Here is a 10,992-nt window from a genome sequence, read left to right on the forward strand (position 1 = left end):
AACTTAATAATTCATTACAATTGGTAAAAACTTAAAAATAAAGTTATGCATACAACCATGCATACAAATTTTATATTTTATATGGTATTCTTGATAAGGTATGAGTTATTTTAAATTTATAGAAAGAGTCATTTTAAGTGTATAGAAAGTTGTTAAAAAAATTTGTTATCGGAACATCTAGATAGATGTGAGATGCACCCAATTTATATATGGATATTTTTGTTTTTAAGTCAGTTTTACAGTTACAATATTTAACCTAATATTTTTCTGATGTCTTTCATTGAAGTTTGAAAGAAATGAAAGAGATAAAGATCTGACACAAGAAAGCAAACTCATTATCTCTCTTATTCAGTCTCTGCACAAGATTCTCTCAGCCATTGCAGATCACAGCAGCAACATGTGATTGCACTAACTCAGCGCCCATTAACTACACTAAAATATTTGATTCAAACTACGGACTTCATAACCTTATCTGCTGCAGAGGCCTTCACGAACACAATATAGAACTCTTCATCATCCTCAGTGAGAATCAAGCGTCTTCCATCCTCATGGTTCTCTGCATCAAACCTCCCAATAGGCGAACATGTTGGAGGAGCGGTGATGCAGAATGCAAGCTTGTACCCATATTGGTATTCCTCAATATGAAATTTGCCATCAAAAGTTAGTTCCGTGGGATGGCCTTGGGCACCACCAATTCCCACACATAGCTTATTGATTGCTTCGTCCAGAAACACCAACCACTTGGAGGATTCTTCACACTCTGGCTTATCTACGAACTCGATTTCCAGTTCGTTACCTATTGTGATGTTTCCAAACATTCAAATTAGTAACACAATAATATAGTTTTCAAGAAAAATTCTCACCACAATTTAGGTAACAAAGAATAATATTAGCTGGTTAATCATTACTTAATACACTCCTAATTATGATTATGATCTAAATTTCTAATTCGACCAATAACAAGGAATTTATGACAATCATATAAATATCTACAGGTAAATCCGAGTGCCGAATAACGAAGAAATCTCATTTGAGGATCAGAGTACTTTTTGTAAGAACCATTCGAGTTTGGAATTTAAAAGAACGATGAATAAAGCAGATAGAGAAAAACATGTAGATTGTTTCAAGTTTCAAGAAGATGGAGAGAAGATTAGATCGACTAATCCATTGAGAAAGAAGAGAATAGTTCTCTTGATTCTAACTCTATTTGAGAACATTAAACTTATAATAATGTGTTCTTTTACTGAAGACACAAGACGATGTATGTTCCTAGAATCTCCATAAAATAACAAGGGATTAATGACAATCACAATCATATAAATAAGCACAGATTTAAAAAATCAGATACGTCATCATCCAATACTAATAATACTAAGTGTCGAATAACGAAATCTCATTTGAGAACCGGAATGCCTTTTGTAGACATAATTTGAGTTGGAATTTAAAAAGACAAGGAGTAGAGCGGATAGAGAAAAACATAGAAATCGTTTCAAGAAGAGAGAGGAAAGAATAGACCGACCGGTCGATTGAGAAAGAAGACAATAGTATACAAACACAAATAATAAAAGTCATAAAGTATTGATGAGTACCAGTGAAGATGGTTCCAGAGCTGGAGAATTTGACAGGTAAGCCACGGAAGGCTTCTGAGTAATCTTGCAAGACAGTTAGAGGGCAGTCTGAGTTGCCAGTTTGGGCAAGTTTGAAGCCACCACCAAATGGGCCATAGACTGCTGGTAAGATGTAGTATGTGAGACCAGAGACAATGGGGTTCCCATCTGCGTCCACAACTTGATCAAGATCATCAGAGAAAGCTAAGGAAAGGTTGGTGAAGAAAGCAGTGAGAGGGAGGAGGAAGGAGAGGAAAAGAGCAAGGTTGGATTTCATGGTTGAATTACTGGATGCTGTGCTTCTCTTCTGCTGGATTCGTTCTGTTCTTTATACAGAATGATCTTCATAATTTTACATAAAATCATTTTTTACATCCATTCATAAATCAATAATACAATTATTTCATATTTTTATATTAATTGATTATAAATTTCATTACAATAAAATTAATTTTTGAGATCAGAATAACTAATTATAATTTAATTAAATTAAAAACTATTCTATTAATTAAAAAAATTATATATTAATATATAAAATATTTTTTATTATTAATAAAAATTTATAAAATAATTTTAAATTGGTCTCTAAATTAATTATCTAAATTTTAATTTTTAACATTTTATGTTGGAGATCCCACATCGACTAGAGATTAGAGCCTTTCATTGTATATAAGTGGGTGCAAACCTCAACCTTATGAGCTGGTTTTATGGGGTTGAGTTAGGCTTAAAGTCTACTCTTTCTTAACATTTTAAGTTTTAAATTAATCTCTAAAATATAAAATAAATGATAACTAAAATTTTGGTAATTTACAATTAGATGATGCTAATTTAAACATTATTTTATAATTTTTTATTAATAATAAAATCTACTTTAAATATTAATAATTTTTTAGTTTTTACAATAATAATATTTAATTTAATAAATATAATAATAACTAATAACTAATTTTTTTATTTAATAATTTTGCTTATGGTGCTTATTTTTTGTATTATATAATATTTTTTAACACCACCGTGATATCAGGAGTCATAGAGTATAATTTTCCTCATAGAAACTAAGTGTACCGTAAAATGCACATATAGATGGGTGGCCACAAGATATATGCTGGTTGGAGCATTCCAATTACTTCATATAGTTATTGTTAATAAAAAAAATTACTAAAAAAACACCATTTAAAAATTACCATTTTTAATATTGGTTTTAACTAGAAAAAAGAAAATATATTATTTGTAAAATTCTTATATGAATAAGTTTACTTATCATCTTTAATTATACTTATACTACCTTTGAAAGCAAATTAATTAAATTCATTTATTGTATATATTTAGGGTAAATAACTTAATGTGAAAATTGTCTCTTATATTGAGAGATAAATTGTGAATTTTGGTAATAATAAAATGTTATTTTGTAAAAGTGGTTAAGATTAAGTGAGGTCTTATAGGTGGATTCACTTAATTCATCTATCTTCTAAATAAAAGTTTTTATGTCAGGCATAATGCATCTTCTAAATAAAAGCTTTTATGTTAAGCATTATTATGCAACTTGACATCTCAGCTATGTTAACACTTCAAGTAACAACAATTATTTGTCATCGTATGAAAAAAAATATTATTAAAAAAATAAAAAACAAAAATATGGGAGACTAGACAAAAACTCATGTATTAACAAAAACGATACATAAGTAGACTATACATATTCATAAATAATTCTAAGAACAGACCAGATGATAACTTATTATATCAATGAAAAGATTCTCTATGACGAAATCCAAAATTAGACAACTTATCAACACACACATTCCCTTCACGAAAAATATTAAGACAAGTATTCAGTTAATTACGAAGCATTCAAGAAACATTTGTCCTACCAGTAAACACAACACAAATAAAGCAGAATCACATTCTAGTCAAACATTAGAAAGTCCTATCTTTTGAACTTCCTCCATAGCATGTGTAATCTCATAAAACTCAACAACCAGAGCAGTCTGAATTTCAAGAAACGTAGAGAAAATTCCAATAAATTTTCTCATACTCCCACAAAAAATACTTTCACAAATAATAATATCAAAATATCCCCTAACAACTCCCTTAGTATTAATTTTAACTCGGATAAAAGAAATAATTTAAAGATATAATATCTATGGAGCGATAATCATAACTCAAAATGTAAATAATTTAAAGGACGATTTCAATTATGTCTGGAACCTAATCACCCGATAGACCGGTTACGGTAGAATATAAAATTAAAAAAAAATAAAAGAGTATATAAGATGTTGTATGCCACGTGCTTAGTAGATAAGAGTAGATCACATGCAAGTATAATAAAAGGATAAGGATGAACTTAGAATGAGTTATTTTGATAGTTTTTATTCAAATAGCATTATTAAAAGAAAAGTACCAATAGTATATTAGGTAAGAAATTATGTAAATTAATTTCTATAAAGTGACTCACATGACTTAGAGTTTGGGCTTTGGGCCCAAATATGATTTAATAATAATAATAGAATTAAAGGTCCATTGGTTAATGTGAGAAATATATATCTGATGATATACCTAATGAAAATCTACATCTGATGGAGATTGGGTACTAAAGGCTATAGGGTTCTGTCTCTGCAAATAATAGTTGTCTCACGGTTAACCATCACGAAAGTGTGTGACAAGTACGAAATTGCTAAGAGATAGATTGGGATAAAGGAGATAAAGTAACTGCTCAATTAGAATCACTCATGGATCAAGGTAAGTGCCTATTCCTTCTTCATGGTATGTTTTTTGTGAGAATCATGATATGATAAGATCTATTTGTGAACATAACTGTATGTGTTCAATTTCCGTTTAATCATGTTTTGACTTATATGTGGTATCAGAGCCTTGTTGCTCATTTTTGTGATTCTCCATTAATGTTTTTCCAAAATTCAAAGAACCCTAATTTTAAAATATTCCCAATTTAAGAACACTAATTTTAAAATTAGGATTTATAGATTAAGGTTTCCATTCCTGTATGATAGTTCCCTAATTGTCCTAAACCATCAAAATTAAAGAACCCTAATTTTTTTTAAATTAGGGTTTATGAATCAACGCCATTAATGGCGTAAAACCTTGCTGCTGTTGCGGCACGGTGACTCATTGTGAGAGGGGTGGTTAACGGCATCCCTGCAGCTTAAGCAATTTTGCTTCATGAAAAGGAAGCAAATTTGATTTCCTGTGCCTTAGGTTATCAATTTTATTAATATTATATTAGAAATATAATATAATATAATAAAATGCATGAAAAGAATCCAATTAGTGAATCCATGTATGAATTATTCTCTGCCATCATGAAATGCATGAATTATTTGTTGCACCCCATATTAAAGTTTAATCTATTGTTACTTTTCTGTAATTTAGGTTATGTTATAATGTAATTAAATTTACATTTAAATTAAACTTTAATTAATTAATTAAAAGTGAGTAACGAAAAATTATTTTCTGTTTTATGTATCATGTTTTAATGTAATTTTATTTGCATTAAATTAAAGTTTAATTAAAATTTTAATGAAATTTTATTATGTTTTAACGTATTTTTATTTGCATTAAATTAAAGTTTTAATGAAATTTTATTATGTTCATTAAATTAAACTTTAATTAATTGACTGAAAGTGAGGAATGGAAAATTATTTTTCCGCTTTATGTATTTAATTTTAAATTGAAATTTTGGAATTACTTGTATGATGGATTTGTAATCACCAAAGTGATCAAATCTTTAAGTTTTATTTAATTCCAAATTATGGATGAAATTTTATTTCATATAATGATATTATTTATGGAATTATTTGTATGATAGATTTGTAATCACCAAAGTGATCAAATCTTTATGTTTTATTTAATTCCAAATTATGGATGATGAAATTTTATTTCAATTAATGATATTATTTATGGAATTATTTGTATGATAGATTTGTAATCACCAAAGTGATCAAATCTTTAAGTTTTATTTAATTCCAGATTACTGATAAATTTTATTCCAATTACCTATAGAATGGATGCTAAATTATTTATATATATGGGTAAATGGAAATTCCTTATTATAGGGCATTATGGATCACCCAAAGGTTGATTAGTTGTCCTTATAATTAATGAGATATGATTGTTGGTAGTGAGTATGTGTTATTAGTTTTGCTTGTATATCCAAAGATAACAAGTTTTTCTAGTTAATGCATACATCTTGCCAAATAAAGTTAATACTATTAGCATCATTATGTTTTGTGTATTAATGAATCTCCCAAAGGAGAACATTAGTATACATAGAATGTTTTCTGAATCTGTATAGTATGTTTAGTTTATGACTCAAAGTATTAATGTTAAGCATGTGTGATCAAGTATTGTTCTTGTATCTTTATGCGAATGAGCATAACAAGTAATATTAAGTATGCTCTTTCCAAAACTGATGGTGCAAAAGAATTTATGAAATTTGTGGAAGAACGCTCCCAAACTACTGATAAGTCTTTTGTTGGGACATTAATGAGTATATTTACCACCATGGAATTTGATGGTTCTCGTACTATGCACGAACATGTCATTGAAATGACTAATATTGCGGCAAGACTTAAGTCTATTGGATCTGGTACTCTTTATGATGGATTATATAGATTGAATCTCGATAAACTATATGCTAAAACTCTTATGACCTCGCATCATAATGTTGGCACTAAACGAAGTTTGGTGAATGAATGTTCTGCTTTCTTGTGGCACAAACGTTTGGGACATATTTCCAAGGAAAGAATGGAGAGATTGGTAAAGTATGAAATACTTCCAAGTTTGGATTTTACTGATCTGAATGTATGTGTGGATTGTATTAAAGGCAAACAAACAAAACACACAAAGAAGAGAGCCACAAGAAGTACTCAACTTCTTGAAATTATACACACTGATATATGTGGACCTTTTGATGCAAGTTCTTTCAATAAAGAAAGGTATTTTATCACCTTTAATGATGATTTTTCACGTTATGGTTATGTCTATTTACTGCATGAAAAATCGCAAGCGGTGAATGCCTTGGAAGTTTATATAAATGAAGTGGAAAGACAATTAGACAGAAAGGTGAAAATTGTCAGGTCAGATAGAGGTGGTGAATATTATGGAAAATATGATGAAAGTGGACAACACCCTGGTCCGTTTGCTAAGTTCCTTGAGAGACGAGGTATTTGTGCTCAATACACAATGCCAGGTACACCACAACAAAATGGTGTTTCAGAAAGGCGTAAACGAACCTTAATGGATATGGTTAGGAGCATGTTAAGTAAGTCAACTGTACCTGTTTCATTGTGGATGTATGCTTTAAAAGCTGCCATGTATCTGTTGAACAGGGTTCCTAGTAAGGCAGTTCAAAAGACACCTTTTGAATTGTGGACAGGAAGGAAACCCAGTTTGAGACACCTGCAAGTTTGGGGATGTCAGGCAGAAGTTAGAATATACAATCCGCAAGAGAAGAAATTGGATGCAAGAACAATCAGTGGATATTTCATTGGTTATCCAGCAAAGTCAAAATGGTATATGTTTTATTGTCCTACGCATAACACAAGAATTGTTGAATCTGGAAATGCACGGTTCATTGAAAATGGTGAAACCAGTGGGAGCAATACTTCACAAAATGTGGAGATTAAGGAAGTTAGAGTACAAGTTCCTTTAACTAGTACCTTTACTTCAAGTATTGTTGTTCCTAATGTAGTTGAATCACTCAACGATGAAGAAGAACAACAAATTAATGATCATGAAGAAAACAATGAACCTGTAGTAGAACAAAAAAAAAAATAGTATTAAGAAGATCTCAAAGAGAAAGAAAGTCTGCTGTTTCGAATGATTATGTGGTTTATCTACAAGAGTCAGAAAATGACTTAAGTATTGATAATGATCCAGTTTCATTTTCAGACGCCGTCAATGATGATAATTCTGATAAGTGGTTAGATGCCATGATAGATGAGCTTAAATCAATGGCACAGAATGATGTATGGGACCTTATAGAATTGCCAGAAGGATGCAAGAGAGTCGGGTGTAAATGGGTATTTAAGACTAAACGTGACTCTCATGGCAATATCGAACGTTACAAGGCTCGACTTGTTGCCAAAGGTTTTACTCAAAAGGATGGCATTGATTATAAAGAAACATTTTCTCCTGTTTCTAAGAAAGATTCCTTTAGAATTATCATGGCATTAGTAGCTCATTATGATCTTGAGTTGCATCAGATGGATGTCAAAATTGCTTTTCTGAATGGGGATTTAGAAGAGGATGTTTATATGGACCAACCAGTGGGGTTCAATGAAGAAGGAAATGAACACATGGTGTGTAAACTTTAGAAATCAATATACGAGCTTAAACAGGCTTCTAGGCAATGGTATCTTAAGTTCAATGATACTATTGTGTCCTTTGGGTTTAAGGAAAACATCGTTGATCGTTGTATATACCTGAAGGTCAGTGGGAGCAAGTTTATATTCCTGATTCTGTATGTTGATGATATCTTGCTTGCGACTAATGATCTTGGTCTATTAAGTGAGACTAAGAAGTTTCTCTCTAATAACTTTGAGATGAAAGATATGGGTGAGGCATACTATGTGATAGAAATTTAAATATTCCGTGACAGATCACAAAGACTGTTAGGTTTTCCTCAGAAAGCATATATTAATAAAGTTTTAGAGAGATTCAGAATGGATAAATGTTCGACATCTCCTGTTCCAATACAGAAAGGAGACAAATTTAGTCTCATGCAATGTCCAAAGAATGACTTGGAACGAAAACAGATGGAGAATATACCTTATGCATCTATTGTTGGGAATTTAATGTATGCTCAAACTTGTACACGACTAGATATTAGTTTTGCAGTTGGTATGCTTGGTAGATACCAGAGTAATCCAGGATTGGATCATTGGAAAGCTGCAAAGAAAGTTTTAAGATACTTGCAAGGAACGAAGGATCACAAGCTTACTTATAAAAGATCTGATCATCTTGAGGTGATTGGATATACAGATTCAGATTTTGCTGGTTGTGTGGATACACGAAAGTCTACATTTGGTTATGTGTATCTTTTAGCCAGAGGAGCAATTTCATGGAAAAGTGCGAAGCAGTCAGTCATCGCTGCGTCCACTATGGAGGCTGAATTTGTGGCATGCTTTGAGGCCACAGTTCAGGCTAATTGGTTGCGGAATTTTATTTCAGGACTTGGAATTGTTGACAGTATTGCCAAGCCGCTGAAAATTTATTGTGATAACTCCGCAACAGTCTTCTTTTCTAAAAACGACAAGTATTCCAAAGGTGCTAAACATATGGAATTGAAATACTTTGTCGTTAAAGAAGAAGTTCAGAAACATAAAGTGTCAATAGAACATATTAGCATTGATCTTATGATTGTTGACCCTTTAACAAAAGGGTTACCGCCCAAAACATTTACTGGTCATGTTGTAAATATGGGCATTATGTCTACTAGTGAATTATGAATGTTGTTAATGCTTATTTGACACTCTGAGCTCATTGATAAATAAAGTTTCTGAAATTTATGTTGTTTTCTACTTTATGTATATGCATGCAAATTATGTTATTGTGTTGTGGAAAACAAATTATGTTGTTATTGATGACAATGACATTATGTTTGAACCTATTATGAATTTCTCACTCTAAAGTCAGTCATATTAAGGAGAAAGAATGATATAGTAGTACATGGAAGGAAATGTGTAGATTCAAATTACATGTAACCGCCATGACACTTATTATTCCTGTATTCTTGATTATGAATAATGATAGAACCAATTTATGTAAGGCCTTTTAAATGCGCATTTATGTAATTATTAAATCATTATAAGTCATATGAGTCAAGTGAGAGAATGTAAGAAATTATGTAAATTAATTTCTATAAAGTGACTCATATGACTTAGAGTTTGGGCTTTGGGCCCAAATATGATTTAATAATAATAATAGAATTAAAGGCCCATTGGTTAATGTGAGAAATATATATCTGATGATATACCTAATGAAAACCTACATGTGATGGAGATTGGGTACTAAAGGCTATAGGGTTCTGTCTCTGCAAATAATAGTTGTCTCACGGTTAACCATCACGAAAGTGTGTGACAAGTACGGAATTGCTAAGAGATAGATTGGGATAAAGGAGATAAAGTAACTCAATTAGAATCACTCATGGATAAAGGTAAGTGCCTATTCCTTCTTCATTGTATGTTTTGTGTGAGAATCATGATATGATAAGATCTATTTGTGAACATAATTTTATGTGTTCAATTTACGTTTAATCATGTTTTGACTTACATATTACTCATCATATTTAGATAGAAATTAAAAATTGAATGATTAATGTAATTAATATTTTATGAGATTAGTCATATTTAAAATTTATTTTTAATAATTTAAACAAATTATTAAATATAATTAATATTGATATCTTGTTTAAAATATGATAATAAATATAGTAGGTAAAAAGAGTTTCTTCAATCATAATTGTAAAGTAAATTGTCTTTTAAACAAAAGTTAAAGATCATATATTCAAATTTGAAGTACAACAAGTTTAGTATTTCTTTAAAGATTATAACATGTAAAGTATCATTTTGCTCAAAGATATTGTCACATGCAATTTCTAAGTTAACTATAATACATTATTTGTAAAAAATAATTGCATGAAATAGTATGAATTTATTTTGTAATTTTAAATTATAGAAACATATTTGAAAGATATTTGGTACAAAGAACAAGAAATTGGCTTTGTATTTTTATTTTACATCTTACACTCTTACCAACTTAATTAGGTTTGTTTTTGCAATCCAATGAGATACTTGTCACAAAAGAGAGCACACACTTTTTTTAACAATTAGAAAAGTTATAAAATATTAAAAGAGCCGTTAGAGATAAAATAATTAATGAGGTTTTGATGAAACACAAAGTTTTATTTCTTTGTAATTTAAAATTCACGATCTTCACGAGGCACACAATTTCAATAAAAAAGTTCCGAGGAATATTTTAAAATTCACGAGGCACACGAGGCACACAATTTTAATATAAAAGTAATACAATTAAAATTATGTAATTGTATTATTTTTATCACACCTATTGGAGATCCCACATCGACTAGAGATAAGGACATTTCATAATATATAAGTGGGTGCAGACCTCAACCTTATGAGCTGGTTTTATGAGATTGAGTTAAACTTAAAGTCCACTTTGTAACAACACAATTTTAATTTATTAGTTTTCTAATATATAATTATTATAAGGGAAATTCTTTTCTGAGAAAAAGAATTTTTATTTTGAAAAGTTGTAGATAAGTTATTTTGACTATAGAGTTATGAAAATAATATTTTTCTTTTTTTCTAATGTGTTTAATGAAGTTTGAAAGAAATGAAAGAGAGAAAGA

General features: G+C 30.0%; 1 protein-coding gene across 1 annotated transcript; it reads right to left on the reverse strand.

Annotated features, from left to right (window-relative positions):
• Positions 1-314: 314 nt before the first annotated feature.
• On the reverse strand, positions 315-1,937 carry LOC137837755 (kunitz-type trypsin inhibitor-like 1 protein). The gene is made up of 2 exons (XM_068646866.1): positions 1,590-1,937; positions 315-796 (listed from the first exon to the last, which is right to left on the reverse strand). Exons 1-2 carry the CDS (start codon positions 1,882-1,884, stop codon positions 447-449), a joined length of 645 nt encoding a protein of 214 aa, XP_068502967.1. The 5' UTR covers positions 1,885-1,937; the 3' UTR covers positions 315-446.
• Positions 1,938-10,992: the final 9,055 nt, after the last annotated feature.

Source organism: Phaseolus vulgaris, chromosome 4 (genome assembly GCF_000499845.2).
Source record: "Phaseolus vulgaris cultivar G19833 chromosome 4, P. vulgaris v2.0, whole genome shotgun sequence".
Taxonomy (NCBI): domain Eukaryota; kingdom Viridiplantae; phylum Streptophyta; class Magnoliopsida; order Fabales; family Fabaceae; genus Phaseolus; species Phaseolus vulgaris.